General features: G+C 39.4%; 1 protein-coding gene across 3 annotated transcripts in view; it reads right to left on the bottom strand.

The window, feature by feature from the left end:
• The window catches only part of TRAPPC9 (trafficking protein particle complex subunit 9), a 553,794-nt gene that overhangs the window by 357,376 nt on the left and 173,253 nt on the right, over window positions 1-23,165 (bottom strand). For all 3 annotated transcript variants that reach the window (XM_075415508.1, XM_075415510.1, XM_075415509.1), the window contains one exon: window positions 4,017-4,159. In XM_075415508.1, coding sequence (XP_075271623.1) covers window positions 4,017-4,159 — 143 coding nt within the window. The remainder of the gene's footprint in view (window positions 1-4,016; window positions 4,160-23,165) is intronic.

Here is a 23,165-nt window from a genome sequence, read left to right as displayed (position 1 = left end):
AGCCATAATTTTGGCTAGATACTTAGAAAAACAAAAACCAAACCAAAATTCGCAGCTGTTTCAATGACATTTCCCATGAAAGCTCAAGCACCTAAATAAAAGAAATACCAATTAAGTTTGGAAGAATTTTACATAAACCACAATCTCTATGTTACAATGGGGAGAAGTGACTTCATTAACATTTTTTCCATTTTTTTCAGTAAAGGCCTAAGGGAAGAATCAATGTTCAAAGTTTTTTATTTTGCTTTGACTTTTTAAGCCCAGCAGCTAGTAAGCTATTGTTTCTTACTTTTGTTGAGGTAAAATGTAAACTGAAAAGAACAAAAACATAAAAGAAAGGGAAAAAATTGAATCCAGAAAATGAAAGCAATGATAACTTCAATTCTGAAATGACAGCTGAGAAGGTAAATGATAAAATACAGTTTCTCATAATGACTAAACAAAAATAGCTCAGCGCCTCAGATGGAATTTAAGCAATGAAATCTCAGCTGTAAACCAAAAAGAAATAAGATTCAAGATTCAAACAGAGCAAGTAAAAGTACAAAATCTGACTTCTAATTTGCTGTCATTGAGTCTCAGATATTGACAGAGATTATCAACAGTCAAAAAACAAACTTTGTTTCATTTAATGATAAATGTTTATCCTTAGCAGATTGGAAGATGACATATTTCTGCTGTTTCTCACTCTAAAACATACTATCACATGACATATGCCTTCTCCTTCTGATGGAGAATCAACATGGGAATGCACAGGAGTAGAGGAGCTGTGTTACTGATCAATAAAGCTACGAGTACAGAATAAACAGCAAGAGATAAGAAGCACTTAAACCCGACAAAACATAACTAAAGTAACAAAAAAAACAAAGATTTGAATAGCCTTTTGACAGGTCTTGCAATAAAACATTTCTGAAAGAAATTTAAATATTACAGTATTTTCCCCCAACTCGGTAAAGCTTTTTGGCACCCTAATTAAAAGCAGTCACATCTTTAACGACATCAGCAAATCACTTCAAATGAAGTTTCCACTGACTTCGCTGCTGATCAGTGTGATGAACAGGCAAGGAACGAAGCCACCGCGTACAATACGAGCTGAAGCACTTGGCTGAATCGGAGCCACTATAAATAGCATTTGCTGCTGTAAGACTTGTGAAGCTGTACACAGCTGAACAACGCAGAAACTCTACCTTTGAATTAGCACCTCAATCTATTTTTAAAGATTTCAGATTAAATACTTTCCTCATATAGTAAATTCCTGAGAACAGCTTGACAAGGCAGAGGTGGGATAACCTTGTCTTACACAAAACACAGCTGGGAAACCTACCACAAAAAGCCAGCCTACCTACAAGAGAGTTTCAAATAAAAGCATCATGTTTTATTTTAAGCTTTCACGGAAGGTGCGCAGCTTCACACCCGAGCTGCTCTGTGACTGTGGGGAAGCAACTGCAGTGCTTCAAAGAGCGGTCGTGCCGTCCATTTACAAGTATATATAGACAGAGTACCAAGGACTTTTCTGACACTCAGTGAAAATGACTATGCACGTAAATAATAAATGAAACTGAGTATTTTAACCTCTATAATGAATTACCTTGAAAACTATCTAAAGTAGATGCTGTGGTACTCCCAGGTTGATAAAGAGAGGTTGCTTATTAAACCGTGAAAACCTTACAAAGGCCTAAGAATGTGCCGTAGTAGGGATGAAACTCTGAACATCGTTAATAAGGTTCCTGGGAATTTGCAAACAAGTGTTTGGATACTGTGTTCTGGCTTCGCAGGGAGCATGAGATTTACTTCACTAGAGCAGTTCCTAAAAGAACAAAATGATGCCTATTACGGTACACTTCCAAACAGCAAAACGCTTGGCAAAGCTGCTTACCAACAAAGCCACGCAATTTTAGGTCTCTTCTAAAAGCTGGGCACAATCTACTCATTTCAAAAAAAATCCGTTTGAGACAATCTTCTTTGTCTCATTTTTAAACTTTTTTTACAAAATCTATTTTAGTGTTCCGTTATCTTTGCCTAACCTAAAATTCCCTTGCTATATGTGAAGGTCATTATTTACTGTATCACCTGCTGTGAAAAACAGGTACCTACCCACCCGGCAGTGCCATTCATGTAATCAAAAACTTCAGTCCTCTGTCAGTCCTCTCTTTGGCTTCAGCAAGACGAAGAGTTTCTTTAAACGTATGCTTTAGTATAAATCACCTTTTACCACTCCTCTTGGTCTAGACTTTCTCCAACTTGTCCACTTTTCTTCATGCTTCTCCAAGTTCAAGTCCCAAACTAGATACGGTAACTTTTCTTGAAGCTTTACCTCTTTTTTTTCACAGGAACAAAAGAAACGCATCATGTCTTGGAAGCTGTGTTGCTGTCCACACATCCTTTGACATTTTTGTAATGGTATGATACTGGTAACTCATTTCCTTCCTTTGGAAACGATATATGCTGCCAACATCTCCTACACTTACTCTCCCCTCTTGCCTGTCTTTGGGTTTTATTTCTGAAGTCTGTCATGAAAAAGGTCCTAGGACCAGCAGCAATCTCTTGGATCAATTGAGTTCACTCTCAACTACTGTTAGTAGTAATACTACATAATTGCACTGAAATAATTTCAGAATTTAAACCAAACAAAATGCTTGCTCCCACTACACACACTGGCTTTCAATAATCTTGCCACTTGGTAGTTGGTAGCCGATTATTACAAGGGGATTTTTAATAAAAGCATATTCCTGTCCAATTTGTAACAATTTTTTCTTCCACTAACTTCATCCTTCATCTGAAAGAGTATTTCCTCCTCCTTGGTATTTACACCTCAGCAGTACTTCTGTACTTAAACAATGTCCACTCTCAGTCCTCTTTCCTCCCAACAAACCCAAGCTTGTTTATTCATGTTTTGAATGACAGCTATTCAGGGGCCACCTCTGGAACTGCCAGAGTTTGAACACATCCCAAATATTTAAAGATTGTAGAGTATTTAACTGCTAGCGTAGGTGAACTTATATTAATAAAAAATTCTTCATTGAGGATTGCCAAAATCATTAACTTACAAAATTCATTTTTTCAGAAGCTGCTTTGCTTAAGCAGTATGTAAAGCAATATAAAATTAATAAAACCATACTGAATAGGAAATGTGTATTTAGCAGCAAATAAAAACAATTTTACCAAAACAAAAAATTAATAAAATTGATTGGACTCAGTTGCTGACGAAATTTAGGCAATCAGATTTTAGTAATGATGGCATTTGACCACCTTCATGTGTTGCCATGATTTTTAAAACACACTACGATATCTGAAACTACTTTGTGTCGTTACAAGGGAAAGCAAGCATCACAGGGGAGAATTATTACAACTTCTTCCTCACATCCAAAGACAATCATTTACACACGCATTTTGGGTCAGATTCTGTTAGACAAACACAAGACAACGTAATGCACAGCACATCACAACAGCAAAGAGATGTACAAAGAAGTCATCGAATTTTACAGTAAACAGGAGATATCCTGTCCCTGGTAAAATAAACCATCATGAAAAATGTTTGAACCTCGGAAATTGTCCAACGCACATGGATTGCTTCAATCATAGTCTGCAGTTAAAGAAGGCTAAACCCAGCGACAGGACAAGGGGCAACGGGCACAAACTGAAGCACAGGAAGTTCCAGCTGAACATGAGGAAGAACTTCTTCCCTCTGAGGGTGACGGAGCACTGGAACAGGCTGCCCAGGGAGGTTGTGGAGTCTCCTTCTCTGGAGATATTCAAGACCCGCCTGGGTGAAGTCCTGTGCAGCCTGCTGTAGGTGACCCTGCTTCGGCAGGCGGATTGGACCAGATGATCCCCAGAAGTCCCTTCCAACCCCTACCGTTCTGTGATTCTATGATTCTGTGAAATTTTGAACATTTGTCGATGTAATTCTTTACCTACACGTTGCTGATGATGCTGAAAGTTTCCTGCATGGTCTCTAAGTTATAGCCAATATAACAGAGGCAATGAGTCAAATATACAAGAGTTAAAGCAAGGCTTACCTTGTTGCGGGAAGGGTACTGACACGCGTAAAGAAAACAGACGGCTCTACTTCTATGTGCAGGCCTAGTGAAAGGTTCCTGTAGTATCCTTCAACATGTCCTGGTCCACCAGAGTACTTAAAATTCAAAATGGCTTCCAGTGTCTAGAGAAAGAATAGTAAATTACTTCTTAGCTATGTTTCATTACTGTGCATTTCACAGGTTCAATTAAATTCAACCACAGAAGTGACTGACCAACAAAGTTTCCATGCCCTCAAGAATAACCCATCCACTCTGTTGTCTCAAGAAGAAAAAGCAACCTAACAAATAACTGCATCTTATGTAAACAGTTGCTTTTTTTTCCTAACCCTTTCAAAAGCTAAAGGGTACAGAACACAGTCAGCTGGACTTCCCTGTACCTAATTCCTCTCCACATGACATTTAACATAGAAAAAATGAAGAGTTTATTTTTGATAACAAAAATTTAGGGTTTATTAAATGATACACTCTTTCATATGCCTGAAAAGTATTGACCACTTCAATACCTTTGTAATCTAATGGAAAACCTTCAACATTTTTGAGTGCAGACAGGTAAAGATTACACAAAACTAAAAGCATCTGGTCTCTTAACAAGTCATCGTAAACATATGCTCATCTCCATCAACTAACAGATTACAAGAACACTGTTGGCTAGATCTAGTAAATGAACCTTGTCTGTCTTTCATGTTCATTTTCCAGGACATTATTGGTTAGCAAATACTAAAAATGAGGATGTTTCTCTAGCGTTAGTCTTATGCACTCATTACTCTCAGAGGAGCTGAGCCTTCACTTCCGTGAGGAAATTCTGGGCTTTTTGTCATTTTCTGTAATGAACAGCATGGGGGAAGCTTCCCAGCACACCAGTCCCCACATCATCATCAGTGTTCAAGCTCAGAATAAACCTTTGATTCATCCAAAGACACTATACACCACCTCTTCTTTCATTACATCCGTGAAAAAATAATTTGCTGGAAGCAAGGCAAGTATTTGGGAAGTGTCCCTGGATTTTTTTTTTGTCAGCTCTTCTTCTGGTTCCCAGGCACCTCCTGTTGCCAAGCCTCAGAGCAAGGACAGAGGCCGAGACAGATCCCTACCCTGAGATGGACATCACCATATTATGCTGAAGCTTATGACTAGAAGGCCAGTTGTTTCTCAAAAAGATTTAGAAACAACGTCTGTCTCCTCTTTGAGTAGCTTTTAGCTCATTCTTTTAGAAAAAGAAAAAAAAAAACAAACCCTAAAACTCAAATCAACTTATAACCATTTATAATTACCAGATGTCATCAATCCTCAGATAGTTAGAAGTACTTTCCCTTTCTATTGAAGATTTACAAAACATTTCATGAAACCTGATGATTTTTTTCATAAGCTCTAAGGAACAATCTAAGGTTTTTCTAGCTTACAAAAAACATTCATGTTTCCAAGTCTGGCTGAAGGAACAGAAATACTGGGACACTCGATTTCTTAAAATAACCACAATTCAGTGATTTAAAAAATATAAAAATCAAGAGTTTAATTTTTTGCTGCTTCTGCACACTTAAATGTTTTGCCTATTTCCAGCTTGCTTTTAAGTAAAGTGGGCTAACTCCAATTCCTAATTTAGTGTCATTAAAATTCATGAGAGTCACCTTATGGTCCAAATAAAAACCTTCACTGGGCACTGTGGACATACCCATCTACTCTGTTTATGTCAATTCCTAATTTGTAGTTAATAAACTCCAGTTTATGTTATGTCAGGAGAGCTAATCAATATCCAATATAAAAATAAAAAAGCACAAACCCATTGAAAACATACTTTATTCTAATTAACCAGCTGGACCATTTAATAAAAATCTGAGCTAGACTCCGCAAGTCCAGGCATCTGACACTACTTCCATCGTAATGTGAGAATGGACTTCAGTTTCAGTTAGGCGATCTGTGACAACTCTAGCGGTGTATGTACTGTGTTATTGCTGTAATATTCAGTATCCTGCTCAGGAAAGCTACTGTGGTACAGATCCATGGTTCATTCTACACAGGAACATGGCACAAGGCTGCTTTATGAAACCCAGTCCCATATAATTCCAGATAAACATGTAATAAACATCAGTTCGAAAGGTCACAGAGCATTATCATTCCACATGCAAAACTCTTCCTAACATCCTACACCAAACGAAAAACCTCCAGAAAAAGGCTAAAAAATACAATCATTATGTGCCATTGACAAGCAGGAGAGCTTAAGGGCATTGTCATCATCTTGGTCCCCATCACAGTGAGCAATTTGTCACAGCAGACTTGCTGATGACCCTGTGTGCGTCCCACAGCCCATGCTAGGGAACAGGGAAAAGGAAACCTAATGGTCTTCTCTTAATCTGAACAACAGGAGGACATCTCTGCTCACCCAAAACATAAGATCTAACCGGGGACATTTTATACTGGGGACATCAGAGATTCCTAAGATCTCCGAGAACCTCAGAACACCCAAACCTATATTCATTCTCCAGCCATGACAATTTGCAGGCTCCCTAGGAACGTACACACACACACAAAGAGGAAACATCAGGCAGACCTTACATCAGGAGTGTAGATGTCTGTGTAGGGTGAGAGCGTCACTGAAAGAAATCATTTTTTCAGGAGCCTTCAGGTGATCAGAGCAAGCTTTATTGCTTGGGATTCATAGAATATGAACAGGATGTAAAAAGAAAAAGCAAATTCAATCTCCTTTAAACCCCTCTATGCACACGTACCTTGGAAAGGACTCCACACACAATATGAAAGATTGATTCTCTATCTCTAAGATAGAAAAAAAAATCCTACACTTTCATAAGCTTAAAAATTCCAATTTAAAACAATTTACCATTCTTTCTCAGAGTACCTGCAGAGAAGAACGGTCCAAATGCTACAGCCTCTGACTTAAATAATGTTGTATACTTACTGCAGCGGCCTTGTCAACCTACACAAATCACGGACTGAGCTGCAGATTCTATTCATCTTCACAAACACCAACAGAATTTATGAGATTTGTCCAAACTGCATCAATGCAGACCAAAGAGAAAAGGCAGGGTGTCACTACGAACATAATTTTGCCTGTAGATGATCAATGAAGAAGAAAAGGAAGGAAGGACGGAGCACACCGGCTTCTCAGGGCAGGCAGCCAGGAAAAGCAGCCTATTGTTAACTGAATACGTGTGGAAATCAGAATATCTATGGACCAGGTCGGGGGGGGATATATATATATTTTTTTAAAGCAGAATTGCATTCTGGAAACTCAATAGTAAAAATACAGATGAACTATTCAACCTGTATGACGACCTTGGCTTGATAATTTTTTTACTATTTAATTGGTCCTTGATTCTATTGATGAAGAAAAGGAAATGAAAGTGTTTCTGAGTGTAAGTTCCAGATGACAACACTCTTAACCAGCGGCACCAGACATTAATACCACCTACGATACTGACAAGAAATACGTTACAGATGAATGATCAAAAAATTACCATTTTGGTTTCTCTCACGCATTTTGTCCTCAAATACATTTTCTGCATAGAGTAGGAACCAGATTTTATTTTAAAAATCATTCTCTCCGGTAAGCTCACGGAAATCCTTCCCATATTCACTTTCATAACAGAATTAATAGTAAGATTAGACCAGATCTGTTATTTGAATAACACTACGCCACTACAGAAAAGCAAAGCATTTGGCGTTAAAGTTTCCCAACTAAATGGCAACAGTTCTTACCCTTCTGCCAGTCCTGCAATAGTGACTCTGTCTGAGCAGTAAAACCTTCCAGACACGGATTTTTAATTGCCAATTGAAACAATTATAATGTACAACTCAGATCAATTATTTCTACTGAACTACTACTATAGCACTTCCTACCCAGAAGTAAAATCTAAAGAGAATTTTCACATAATTCTACAGAATATTACTACTTACACTGAAGCTAGAACATTAGTGATTGAGAACAGATCTCCCCAAAACAGTTAATGACACAAGAAAGACAGAAAAGAACGGGGAAAGAGCAGTGATGAAGAGGATTTCTGGTGCTGGAAAGTTGCAATATTGTGCTCAGTTCTTTCCGTATGCTTGTTCTCAAGTAAGGGGGTTGATTGACTACCAGAGTCCAGAAGATCAACCCCAAAAAAGCGGTTGGAAGTTACACGTAGCGAAGAACACTATTTTAGCTCAAAAAATTGGCTAGACCAAGAGTATAACTGAAGGATATAAGAATCCACCTGCAGAGATGTAATCATTATATGCAGTACGTAAAGGAAAATGAACATTCCACATAGCAATACAAAAGATGAACTTTATTAAATATTAGCAACTCTCATAATTTGACTGTTTTTTTAAGAAAAAAATCTTTCCACAGATGAAAAACATTAAAAGAGTCATTTTCTTTTAAAAAACAGGGATAATTACTGAGCAGCAACATTAGATATAATCAACAAAAAAACTACCAACAATAAGAATGATATACACAGCAGGTGAATTAGTAGTCAGGAAACTCAAATTTACAGTGATACATCGTTAATGAGTGAACAATCAATAAAGTGTTCATATACGTTCCTCCTTACAGCTGAAAAACACTTCAGTGCATCTAAATTTTTGCTTTGGTAAAATTTACAAAGTTTGAAACAGTTCAGGTCAGAAGCTCTGGGGTTTAATTCTTACGTCATCCGTTTTGCTTAGTAGATTTGTTTCTTTATTGTTTGTTTCTTTTTTCCTCGGCAATTTTACTAGTAATAGCAATAACTCTGATTTTATCCCTGTGCGTATCTTGCTACTGGAAGAACCAAAAGATTCTGGTTTACACTATTTCTTCTTAGAGTATGGCAGCATCCCACATACTGCATTTAGTGCTTCAGAGAGCAAAGCAAGATTTTGTTAGCCATTTTATCCCAAACTGCAACATTATTTTTTTGCAATATTTATTATCTGTGTTTTCCATAACTAAAATAACCAATCATACTTCGTAAGAAAGGCTCACATACGCTGCATTTTGAGGTCTTTTCTGAATTTCCTCAGTATAGTAAAAATGACACTAAGTAGATCCCAACATTTAATACAAGATGAAATGCCAGCACTTAGCTACATGCAGTTCGCTCCCGAGACTCCTCAGATACTGTCTGCAATAACCATTAAGAAATGCCAGAACACACTATTGCAGGCTCCCCACTAAGGCATAACATTACAAGAAAAGAAAAAAAAGCAGCAGCATGAAGACCAGACTAAAAATACATAAATGCAGAGTATCATCTTTCCATTTTGGTTTCTGAACTGCTTACAGAAAACCATTCTCACTGATGAGTATTATTTCTCATGGGTTTAGGGCTTGAAATTTGAAAAAGAACTTATTGTTGGTGTGTAATCTTAAAATGTACCTTCCTTTAAAAAAAAAAAAATTTACTTGACTAACAGTAAACACGTTATCTTCTGAAATCCCATCACGCTCCTGATCTGCTACTCAGAGAAACTAGCGCTTGCAGGAGATGCTCCACGCATTCATCAGTGTTCTGCCATTCTTTCTGACTTTTAGCCCCTTTTCTCATTGGATGCCTTCTGTTCTCTGCTTTGTTTGGCTGGGGTTTTTCCCTTAAACAGACTACAAACCCTAATTTTGTTGAATTCTCTCTGTCCTCTCCTTTTTTCTTCTCCTTCTCTGACCATTCCAATCCCATGTTCAACTCTGATGGGCAATCCGTGATACCCATCAGTAATAAAGAAAAATAAAAATGTAGTGGTTCATCGGTTCCATCTCGCAAAAGGCACCAGAGAATCTCTCTTTACAAAATTGCTTTCTCCATTTCTTCTACTGGGTGCCATGCTTAAATTCTTTTAAGAGCTTTGAGGAATGTGTAAATAAATCAGGGATGAGGAATTTCAGATGCCTGACTTTAATTAAATTATCTGGGGGTAACAAAGAGAAAATGAGTTCCTGAAACTAACCACACTCTCTTTAACAGCAGCAGGTAACCCTGGCAATAAATACGCTAGTAACGGCAAAGAGCTGGCCAGCCAACAGCGTGCTCAGAGTTGCTGACACCGTTGGCGTCCCACAGCCTCGGCTCTGTGCGTGCAGCGATGCAGAGCTGGTGGCATCTCCCAGCCTTTGCCCTTCCCTTGCTCCCTTGCTGCTTCTGGGCCGTGAGGCCGAGCTCTCCTCAGGGCTGTCGGACTCATGGCTCCGCACAGCCTCTGTGATGCTTCAGGCTGCAGACCGCGGTTCCAAACACTGCATTTGAGCCCTCTTCTGCTCCTTGGTGCCTCAGGCCAGTCCTGCTTGCTCATCTTCATTCACGCTGAGAAGCTGCGTGGTTTATCCCCATCTGCACAGCACACCATTAGCACAGGGTGCAGTAGGGGGTTTTTTTGCCCTGTCAGACTAAATTTTTATGCTTCTTTCTATATGTGGCTCCATACCTCAACTTTCCATCTTTACTGTCAAAATTACCTGGCCTAAGCATTACTGGACCAAACCCAAAAAGGTCCAGTCTTGGAGACTGTAAGCTTTCATAGAATCACAGAATCCTTAAGGTTGGAAAAGATCTCTAAGATCAAGTCCAGCCGTCAACCCAGCACCAGCAGGCCTGCTAAACCATGTCCTGAAGTGCCACATCCACACGTTTTTTGAACACCTGCAGGGATGGGGACTCCACCACTGCCCTGGGCAGCCTGTTCCAATGCCTGACCACTCTTTCAGGAAAGAAATTTTTCCTAATATCCAGTGTAAACCTCCCCTGATGCAACTTGAGGCCATAATCCAAGCACGCAGGATATGCTGCTCCAGCAACACGGTTCATACAGAAATGCAGTGAATTCAGCATAGTTGAATTTTTTTTCAGGAAAGACCAGAATGTGAGCATGGGAAGGGAAACGGAGATGCCTGTGTAGCTGAAACCAAGGAAGACGGGACCCAAAGATGTCAAGCTTCCAGTCCTTCAACCAATTTCTGAATGCAAAGACTGTGTCTTTTTAGAGTTGATCTCATGAAAAAAAACAGTCCTGGCATTTAGAAATGCACACATCTTTGCCTATGCATTCATTTGGCTACTAAAATTAATTTAGTCTGGCACTTTGTTGACTTTTAATTTACAACAGTCTAACAAAACACAAATCCTTGTGATTTTTCCTTCTTTCTCCCTTCACTGAGCCTACAGTCCATGATTCCACAGGGTAATCTGACAAAGCATAAAGTCTGCACAGAAATCAGGCTTAAAGGATAAAGCTTGTATGAAAAAAAATGAGGCTCAAGAGCAGTGCTGGGAAAAGCAACAGGTGCCCTTATGCACACAAGCTGAGTATTCTCCTGCCCACTTGTTCTCAGGAGGATAAAAGACAAAAACACCCCCACATCACTAAAGAGGAAAAGCAGAGAAACTGCCGACTAGTTAGAGATTCTGTAATTCTCCTCGGGAGGATAAAAAACTCCAATCTAACAGAAAAAACACCTCCAACTACGTGTCAGTAGCATCGTGTTGCTGTCACTCGCTGTTGATGAAAGCTAAGCAAAGAACAGCGTTACTGAAACCCAAATGATCTCACAACGTAGGTCCTGGTTTCTGAGATACAGACGTTACCAAAACCTGAATGCTGTCACTACATAGGATCTGTGTCCAGTTCTGGGCTCCCCAGTTCAAGAAAGATGAGGAGCTACTGCAGAGAGTCCAGAGAGAGGCTACGAGGATGATGAGGGGACTGGAGCATCTCTCCTACGAGGAGAGGCTGAGGGAGCTGGGCTTGTTTGGCCTGAAGAAGAGAAAGCTGAGAGGGGACCTAATATATATTTACAAATATCTGAAGGGTGGGTGTCAGGAGGATGGGGCCAGACTCTTTTCAGTGGTGCCCAGCGACAGGACAAGGCGCAACGGGCACAAACTGAAGCACAGGAAGTTCCAGCTGAACATGAGGAAGAATTTCTTCACTTTGACAGTGACGGAGCACTGGAACAGGCTGCCCAGGGAGGTTGTGGATTCTCCTTCTCTGGAGATATTCAAGACCCGCCTGGACAAGGTCCTGTGCAGCCTGCGCTGGGTGACACTGCTTTGGCAGGGGGGTTGGACTAGATGATCCCCAGAGGTCCCTTCCAACCCCTACCAGTCTGTGATTCTGTGATCTGGTTTCTGAGATAGAGATGCTTCTCAGCATTGGTTCTTTGGACAGGTCTCTTCTTGCTCAACTAAGACCACACGAACTTGGATGATGATATCCTCAAAGCTTCTTCCATGCAGGAACTCACATCGTTCCTTCAAACACTTAGACTTTCCTTTACTTGAAATACTGGTATGGAAAGGACATTTGGGAGGAGAAGTGGAGTATGTTATTTGCGGTAAGGAGAGCTCCAGGTCTTTACCTCACAAGGTTTATTTCAAGATGAGTATTATTCCAAAACTGAAAATAAATTAGTCCTCCCTGATGTCTTTAGTATCTGGCACAAATCTGCAGCTGCCCAACAAAGGTTCACAACAAGAACTGAAGATCAGACATGGAACACATGAAAAACCAATATGTGAAATTTTTCTGTCTGTAGAAAACACCCTATCATGGTTCATAAAAATTAAGTTCTATGATTAACTGAATTTTTAAATGCAAATAAGTGTTGGAATGAGTGTGCAGTGATATCATGCTACTTTGCAGAATGAAATCTATTCATTGCTTTCTCTCTCACTGGAGAATTTTAGTCTTTTCACTAACGGTTAACCTGTTTGATTTTTCTGACACACAAAATACACTTTAGGTTTTCTGTATTTTTATAAATGACACTACAATTCCTGTTTTTCTTTTTTTAGCTAAAAAATAAATTCTGTATTTTTAAGGAGAAACTGAACAGCCAACAAAGGACAGAAAGCACCTACATATTTCTCTGAATCCAAATTACGAACCAAATCTAAATCTACTGGAACACTTAATTGATCCAGCTAGAATTCCTAATTTTCCCCAAACAGAAAAAGGAGACTGTCTCAGTAGGTACTGTTCCTTAAAGCACCAAATGGTATAGTAACTGATAGCAAGAGCCCCGATACATGCATTATAAAAAGGATATGCATATGTAATCATCTTGTAGTGCATATGTAATCATCCTCTAGGACCGAAGTGCAGAAAGCACTCTCCATAATAATTTTTCTCCTCTGTATCCCATTAAAAATATACATGGCAACTACAAAATCTACAATAAAATTCTTAATAACTGACTAACCAATGAAATAAATGGCACCACTGCAGTAAGTCAGACCTTTGTAAGTACAAATACAAACAAAGCCCACATTGTCATTCCTGTTAAACCACTTTACCAGTCTAAAGCAAAATTAAACGCAATTTTTATCCCATGTGTTAATCAGGTGAATTTACACAACCAGTTTATTGAACAAGATGCCTGCGGTGTTCGTGTCCTAGTGCAGTTTTACTCCAGTACACCCACTGCACACACGCTGACTTTCAGCAGCGATTTTTGCAGCACGCCGATGTTTATCTAGCTCATCCATCTACATTTCTGTCTAGTTAAGCCCCTGAACAATGAAACTGCTGCATCCCTTTGTAAAAATAGCACAATGGCAATGACAAGTAGCTGAAGCTAAATATAGCTCCTGCAGGCATATGCCGGGAATTAAATAGTACGTTTTACCCCTCCCCAATCCTAAATCAGTAAGCTTCACCAAGGAATCTCTAGTGAATACACACAGGAGCTCAATAAATCCCCCTTAAGCTTACAAGGCATATTCTGAATCTGTGCTAGCTAAAAATAGCTGTGTTTATAATGAGAATGGAGATGTGAGCAGAATGATATTAAGTTTAAAGGCAGGCGTGCTGTAGTTGTTCCGCATTAACGAACAGGGTGAATCAAAGGTCATTCTAACAGGCAGATATACAGATTGACAGGTAAAATACAATACACAGCAATCTTTTACTGAAGAACATTCATCTCGCATTAAACTCTGCAATTTCTAATTGGCTACTGCAGCCACACATTCACAAGTTATTTTGTGGGCATTTTTTAGCTAGAACACAAGTTGTTACTTCCAAAAGATAGGAGAGACACAGGCGTATACAGCATTATTCCTCCAGGCAATATTCCCTCCTAGAGGTCAGTTTCCCTCTGGAAATATTCAGGAAATATAATACATAATTCTTCTTGTAATATTAATCACAGAATGCTGCTTTCTTTAATTAAAAGCAAATTGCACCCAGGCCTCCAGGGCAGCACTACTGCAGCCGAACGCAAGTGACTGATGCGTGTTCTTCACGGCCTCAAAGGTTTCACCTCCGTCAACCTAGCTACAGGCACTGCTGACCGCAGCTATCACAGAACCTCATTCTTGGCTGAGATACAGATGAGAGATTAAAAGTAATTTAAATACAAGTAACTTTCATGTGGAACATTCCCATCGAGAGTTTTCTGTTTACTGACACTAAACTGCAGAATCTCTTAGAAGAACGTGTGCAAGGAAATTCTTGGAGGAACGGAGGGGCAAGTCACCAGACATGTTCCTCAACAACTTCTCCGATTCTGAAATCCTGCCCTGATCCTGAAGTAGGGAGGTACAAAAGGAGAGTAAATGCAGGGACAGATGCTCATGAACAAATCGCGCACACAACACATCCTTCAAAGGGGAAATTCCTCTATGTGGAGACCAACAGCTCAGACTGGTTCTCCCAGCACTGGCTACATAACACGTTGGTTGCTGTAAAGAAGCATCACTGAGTGTATTTCCTCACTGAAACCTGTTCGTTACACCCTGTAGGCAGGGTCCCCCAGAGCAAAGGGACAAGATGCTGGCAGGTATCTTCTCGCTAGAAGAATACACGTGTGAGAGACGGAGAAAACCGACTCTTGGGCATAATCGTGCAAAGAACATGTGTCCAGCATAAACACCACACACGCCATGAAATCATAAATGGAATAACAAGACAGCATAGAAACAGTCACAACCCCAGAAAGAACATCAGGAAAAAACCCAAACCAAGTGCTGCCCAAGGGACTCCCCAGTGAAGAACGACACATCTGATCACAGTTGCTACTCATCCACAAGCAGGTCATCTCTCACTTCGGAGAGAGAGAGCACACCGCTTTTTTTTAATTGCTATCCACCACATCTTGCTACTGCAGACTCAGCAATCAAGTATTATCTTTCAGTATCTATTCTGAGTTAAGCAAATGAGAATCTCAGAAAGCTGTATGACACTGTTAAGGTTTCCAAGTGTGAATGCGAGTTTTCGTCTCCAACCCTCCCACCCAGGAAGGGAATCAAAGCAACACCACCAAGCCTGAATAGGCTCATATGCAACAAGCTCAAGTCTCTGGGTAACACAATGAAGTTACTCAGTTTTGTTTTTTCAGGCCAAGCATTTCTACACTGTTTCACACTGCCTCAACAGTAGCCGATGCTTTCTCTGTTCCTTCAACTTCTACCACGTCCTTTGCGAGAAAAGGGGATGAGAATGCACGTGAAGTGGGGTAAGTGCACAAGAAACTTTTTGGTTTGCTCTCTATTCCTTTACTTTCTGTTATTCCTAATATTCTCTTTGCCTTTCGCGTTGCTACTACAGATTAAACTAACATCTTCACAGAATGTCTGGTACCTCCGAGATCTCTGTCTGGCAGTGGTTAATTCAGAGCCCATCACTGTGAATAAGACTGCATTTTCTTCATGTGCATCACTTCACAGTGCACATGGATCAATGCTGATTTTCACCTCAAATTTTAACATCTCGCCTCTATCACGGGATAAGCCTGTAATCCCTAGAAGTTGGGTTTCACGTCTGCTACCCCTGATAAACTTCGACACAATCCTAACCACCCAACTATCCAGATCCTTTACAAGCACGCACAGGCACAACACAGATCCCCACGAATTAGGCTGGAGACCACCTTTCAGTGAGTAAATGGGGCATTTATTCTACCTTGAACCAGCTCTCGACTCATGATGGGACCTCCACTTTTATCTCACCGCGTATTTGTTTCTCTCAAAGAGCCTTTTGTGAGAGTCTTATTGGAAGTGTTTTAGGAATCAAGTAAGCAGCATCAACGATTTTCCCTTTGTTCATGAGTTCAGCACACGCTTTGAAGAATTCTGACAGATTTGCTTACCGTGACTGCCCTTCATAAACATTTCAACACTATTCCAACTTACGTACCTTATTGACATCAACTCTGCTGTCACATCTCTGCTTTTACTATATTTACCAATAACAAGAGTAAAGCAACTGTATTAGTTACTTTGCTTCTCCAACAGCGATATAAAACTTAACTTTTCAAAGTTTACACACTTGTAAAACACCACAGAATATGAAGATTATATCCCAGACAAAAAAGGAAGAGTCACATGCATCCCCCTATGGGTGTATGCTCTGACACAGGTCCAAGACCATCACCACCATGCAAGAAAGCAAAATTTAGAGTTTCTATTTTACAACACACAAATCCATCCCATACAAAGGGCACACAAAAAGTACCGATGGTTTCCTGAAGATCTCATATCCACTTGCTGTTCAAAAGGGTTTCCTGAAGAATCCAGTTCCATTCACTACTGGTGTACTTTTTATTCAGAATACTGCTGCATTGTACTCTAAACAAAAATGATACTCACACTCTCAAAAGATAAAACAAATCCTCCTCTGCAATAGTACCTTAACAAGAAATAATGTATCCAGCAAATCAGAAAATAATTGACTATAACACATAAAAGATCCTTGAAACTGAGTGATCAGATTTTTACATGAGAGCTCTTTAACACAAGTATTTTTCTGTTAAGCAATCCTCATTTTTTTCAGGAATTCCCATGATTAGGAGGGATAAGCCCAATTAAGTGATTGTGCAAAAGCAGGAGCAAGTGAAGAAAGAGGTTTTAGAACAGGAACGCTTGAACAACTTAAGCAATAGATCTGTTTATTCAGCACAGCCATTAACATGTAACCATGGAAGACTGAGTACTTCAGATTTTTCAGCTGCTACTTGGGCTGGAAATAGAGGCTGTAGTAGCGCAATCATTTTCAAAATCAGTAAAGTTATTGAGCTAAATTTATCACTGATTTAATGAGTTTTATATGCAATGAATATTGCAAATTCCTACTCCTTAATATGATGATAAAAACTAACAGAATAAAAAAATAGTGAAATTAGTTTTCAGGGACTAACGCTTCAGAAATTAAATTTGCCTTATAGTTTAGCTAGAAACTGAGTCCTAGAGTTACAGAATGGCAACGCTTTCCATTCTGACATATCTTCTTTCTTTCGCTGGGCATACTATCCGAAAGCTAATCTGCCAAGCAACCAAGCATTCACTCACATTATTAGAACATACAGTTCTCTGAATAAATTCAGTGTACGTGATTCCCTCAAATGTATTTCCTCAATATAGGGAATTTGGACTTAGATCTTCAGTAAACACCAGAAGATAATTGCATATACAAATCTGAAGTAGAGAGGAGACGAAAATTCATTTCCCCTCTTCACGGATCCCGTTTCACCACAATTCAGCCAGGTAAACACAGTCCGTGCCAGCAGGCTCCAGCACCAGTGCCCGCTCCAAGTCCCACCTGCACTAAAGACTCCTGAAGGCTGAGAACACGCTGCACATTATGTGGTGTTACAACAAAACCAGCCAAATTTTATGAAGGCATCTTAAAGCAGATGAAAGGCATCACAAAATGTTTTCTCAGAAACGTGGATTTCTAAAGGGCCAGTCACTGACAACGTGAACAGCGTCTGTCAGACTAGTCTGCAGGATGTGTTTATTATTGATTTCTGAGCATGATCTCACAATTCCAGCTCGAACCATCACTGTTTTCGAGCTGCCACTACTGACACATCTGTATTCTTCACATAGATCAGCTATGCACTAAAAGTAGCAGAACATCCTATAAAAATAACATCCAAACAAAAGGCTTAACATATGTTGGTACTTTTAGGTTTTCCCCCTCCAAAAAAATATGTTCCCAAAAGTCAACAGGAGGTCACTGCCATTAGGTCCAGTAACTCACCATTAACAAGAGAATTATTTAACGGCTTCAGATACCTTTTCCTGAAGGAAACAAGACAAATCTAATCACAGAATCTAAGTCGTAAAACCATCTGAAACCAACATACGCTAATAAATCAGCAGAACTCTCCACTTTCTAACAGAAGGAACAGAAAATCTCCGTTCTGTGTGAAAAGGAAAGTCAGTCTCTGATTCCTTCTTTCTCTGAGACATTCAAGAACGTTAAACACATTTCCCCATCTTCCAACAACTGCTTGCACGTAAATAAAATTTCAGCAAAAACCTCTTTCTCATGCACTACTTTACTCTCTAGGGATCTCTAGTGGTGAACTGACTTAAAAAAAATCTTACATTTAAAATATTTTTGCAAAATACGCATATACACATTTCATATACAAATATATAGAAATTCTGGACAATGCTTTTAGTCATATGGTTTAGTTTTAAGTAGTCCTGTGAGGAGCAGGGAGTTGAACTCGGTGATCCTTATGGGTCCCTTCCAACCAGAGATATGCTATGCATTATAGATAGACAGATAGACAGACAGACAGACAGATCTAAGGTACTGATGCCTGATCTTTAAATCACTATTTTGATTTTATTAGGGATGCTAACTTGATTTCCAATCTACGTGGTTAGCACACATTTAAAAGGATTACAAATGCTTATTTAAAAACCACACTGAGTCAGCTCACTCAGAGGACTTCACAAATCTGCAGCAGGAAACTCCCAAACAGTGAGTCATAACTTCAGAGGTTTAAAACAGACAAATAATCATGTATTTTCCAACTGTTACTCATGCTCAATTAAATCCTAAGCCAAAACCATCCTGCTTCTGTGAATTCCACTTGACCGTCCATTAAGTTCTAAAGAAATAAAAGCGCTATGGGAAAACCCAACCAAAATCAGATGACTGGGAAGAGTGCTAATTCTTAACAGCTTCTACGGGAAAACCATTTCCTACAAATATACAGTGAACAATAAATCTTTCCCTTACAACTGAGGCGTGGCTGGGTTCTGTCTTCACCTGACTGAAGAATGACTGATTAGAAAAAAAACAATCAAACAAAAAAACCTTTGCCAACTTATTTTTCCTAGAGAAAAATGAAACATGATCTGAGAACATGCAACAATCCTGAAGTTTCTTCTCCACAGAGTTCCATTTGTGTCCCTATTAAAAATTGCAATTCCATGATCCTGTCAAGCTCCTAGTCAGAAACAGCACAACTGACATCCTCTAGCTACCTGCTCTTACAGAATTATAATACTTAGAATAAATATTTAATGGTTTATTGTGAAGTATCATCATAATGCTCCTACTTTGTCTTGAAATGAAAAAGAAGAGTATATTTTTCAAGATTAACAGCATTAAATATACATGTAATTACTGTAAAGGTAGTGAGTTCTGTAAAATGAACAAGAAGAGTGTCTTATAAACTCATTCCTGCAAATCTCCATAAAATACTGCCTTTTTTCATAGTCACTTTATCAATCATTTCACCAAAAGACTGAACAGAGTCCTGAGCTGCTCCACCCCATGCTACGTACTGGCTTCCCACAGCAGATCTGGACACTGTGCTGCTCGTGCTCGCACGCAAACAGGCCGAATACTTCCCCGCTATTGCAGCAACCCTGGCTGAAAGTCAGGAATAATTTCTGACATGTTCCTATTCAATCACGCAGTAGCCAATAGTCAAAAGAAATCCAATACCCTGTTCTTGGGAAATCTGTATAGAATACTAAGTTTTGAGACAAAACAAAAAAAAAGGTAATTAAAAGAATTATGACAGATTGGTGATTTTTTTTTATTCAACTTGAATTATGGTGCTTTGCTTCATTCAAAACCAAATTAAATTTTTTCTCTTTCATTTGTTGGGAGTTTTTGGTGGTTTATTTATTTTTAAAGACAGGAGTAACTACATGAAAATTACATTTGTTTATTTGAAGTACCAAAATACAGAATTTCAACCATTGAGGAGTCCTCCTACGCCCTCTCCTCTTTTATAATGATAAATGATTAAAATCAGGTGATGGTTCAATTTCATATTTGCTAAAAAAAGTGCTCCCTTCCAGTTTGCAAACTCATTCCTTTTAGTTGCTTACTGGGAGAAATTACGAACATTGAACCTTACATACTCATACACATAGGTTTTTACTGAATAGAGTTAGGAACTGTAATATTTAAAAGTCATGAACTCTTTAGCAACAAATTTGTAGTACACTCTGCTAACAGAAGGTAAACCATAGTCAAAACTTGATTTCAAAGTCAAGCAACAATGAAGTATAAATAGTTGACTACATATTCTTGCATCTAGATGACAAGTGTCACACCCTGCTTTAGAAAAATAATGAAATTATAAGGAATCAAGTTCTTCTTGTCCATCTCTAACATTGTAATTTTATCACACCAAATGGTAAACAATCTGTTTGGCAACTTATGATTTATTTTTACCAGGTAACATGAGGGTAACTTTTTCCTATGGAAATAAAGACACATAACAACTCGGTTTAAATATATAAGCCTCACAGCTTTAATATCGGAAAAGTGTAAATTACTCCTAAGCACTGTGCTTGAGGGTTGATTTGTAATTGTTTGCCTAAGGCAACCTAGCTGCATTCAACTCACGTCAGAGAAAAATGAAGCTTTATGGGTTTAAAAAAGGAAACTAACTTTTCCAAAGTGGACAAGAAATCTAAACGAGTTCTGAAAAATGCGAATTATTAGAATTGTATGTAATATTTCCAATATTTGGTACTAAAATTGTGCCGAGATAACTGCACTAGGTACAAAATGTTAAAAAGAAAACATCCAGGTTTAAAATACCACAGGATAAAATTAGCCACAAAATTATGATGGGATATCAAGGCAGCCAAAACCTTGAGACACATTTATCCAGACTTCCTTCTCCTGAAAGCCTCCCTTTCACCTGTTAGAAGTTATAATTTGCTGAGAACAGGTACCATTCAAAAATGAAAAACCAAAATGAGACAGAACAGAATTTGAAAAGCTTTGTAAATACGTTTCCCCTGACTACTACATCCTTCCACATTTTTTCTCAGGCCACCCTGGTGACCTCATGTGAAATCTGCACACTCCACTATTGGTCTTTACGGGTCCATTTTCAGCATTTGGTATGTCTCGATCAGGAAGATCCTTTTGCAGTTAACCTCCTACTTCTTTACTGAGCCTTTCTCCACATTGTGGAGCGGTCTTGAAGCACACAAACTTGGTTACTCCAGGGAGAATTACAAAGGGCTGCATTAGGAAATGTCATCAGCAGGTAACAATCTTTCCTCTCTACTCAACACTGCTAAGATCCATCAGGAGTGCTGTGTTCAGTGCTGGGCTCCCCAGTATAGGAGAGATCTGGGCATACTGGAGCAAGCCAAGCCCACGGTCATGAAGATGACTGAGGAACCTGAGCATCTGTTGTACGAGGAGAGGTTGAGAGAGGTTGGAGTATTCTACCTGGAGAAGAGCAGGCTCAGGCGAGCTTATCCCTGTGTACAAATACCCACTTGGCGGGCGCAAAGATGACGGAGCCAGGCTCTTCTCAGTGGGTTCCGATGGAAGGACTAGAGGCAATGGGCACAAATGAAGTACAGAAAATCCCCTATAATCCTAAGGAAGAGCTTTATGACTGTATCTTCACAGGCTAGAAGAGGGTGCCCAAAGAGCTTGTCAAGTGTCCGTTCTTGGAGATACTCAGAATCTGACTGGACATGGCCCGGAGTAACCTGTTCTAGCTGACCATGCTTTGACCAGATGTGTTGGACCAGACCATCTCAAGAGATCCCTTCCAACAGAAACGACTCTGTGATACTAAATTGCAAGGTGTGTTCTATCCACCACCAGGCATTCAAATCCATAATACCAGATCAAAGACGGTCTAAAAAAAAATCTCCCATCCCTCCCCAAAAGCATTGGTACCACAGACATTCTATCCTTAGAGGCAACTGCTCCACTCTAAAAATCTGTATTCTTTGGGCACACTACTTACTACTGTAAATACAGTCCATTCTTCCACCAGAGCGAGCTGACGATCTGATTCTTGCTATTCCCATGAGTCTCCCCAGCTGCTGGGGTCTACGCTTCCTAACAGGAGAGCTCCATCCCTTCAGCCATCTCTTTTACCCCTTTCTCACCCCTCGCTTGTGAAACTTCTTTCCCTCTCAAGCCTTCTGCGCTGCTTCCCCAGAAGGAAAGATCTCTCCCCCTCCAGAAGGTTCAGAACAACCCAGCACGCAGCAGCTAGGACACAGCAAGCAGGGACCTTCTAGCCTTCTTCTCTGCTACCCAGCCATACCCTCGTAAAGCAACACAGCATACAGCTACTCTCACCTGAGTACATTTGTGCTGGGTTCTACAACACAGGTGAACGACTACATATTTTGGAGTATTATAACTGACACGCGCCACCACCTCAGCACCTTACACTAAGGTCCATTCTAAAGATATCCTTAGTCAATTAATAAAAATAAAATTGTTCATGTCCTCAGGCACTGAAATGTAACATTTGTGCTTCATTTACAGACTCCGTGTCCACCGCTGCCTTTTGCCTCTCTGCTCTTTTTCGGTTGGCTTCATTAGAGCACCTGTTCAAGCAGAAGAATTCACAAGCTTTCGTCAGCACACAGCAGTCTGCAGGTCAGGCTTTAGCCATCTGTTTCACCAACCGTAAGCCTCTAATATTTTGAGGGAAAAAAAATAGAAAAAGATATTTTTTTTAAGTTTATTTCTTAATTTTCCTCTAGTTTAATTCTTTCCAACTACTTGAGATAAAAGAAGAGATCCAAGGATAAGACAAGAAAGTGTTTAAGAAAAATTATATAGAAGCATGGTACAGCTAGACAGCATTTTAGTGTGTTTCTCCATTTTAATATTTCAAATCCTATAGATAGAAAAATGAGAAGGAAAACTCATAAGACGACTCTTAGAAATTTAAATAAAAATGAGGTTGCTTTTGACATATATAAATTCCACCTTTTTCATTTACAGGATTGCCACTTGTCTTGAATTTTGTCACGGGAGACTCCCAGTTTTGATAGACCTGTCATGTGCCTTGTCAAACAAGCTTGCAAGATATTGTAAAATTTGTAGAGGGAAGTATCTCTCTATTGTGGTGTGGTTATGACAGCTTTCTGAATGACGTCAAGGAACAATGTTGTTCTACAGAGC

This window comes from Opisthocomus hoazin, chromosome 3 (assembly GCF_030867145.1).
Source record: "Opisthocomus hoazin isolate bOpiHoa1 chromosome 3, bOpiHoa1.hap1, whole genome shotgun sequence".
NCBI classification, from domain to species: Eukaryota; Metazoa; Chordata; class Aves; order Opisthocomiformes; family Opisthocomidae; genus Opisthocomus; species Opisthocomus hoazin.
Note: the sequence above shows the minus strand (reverse complement) of the source record. Positions and strands in the feature narration are given on the sequence as shown.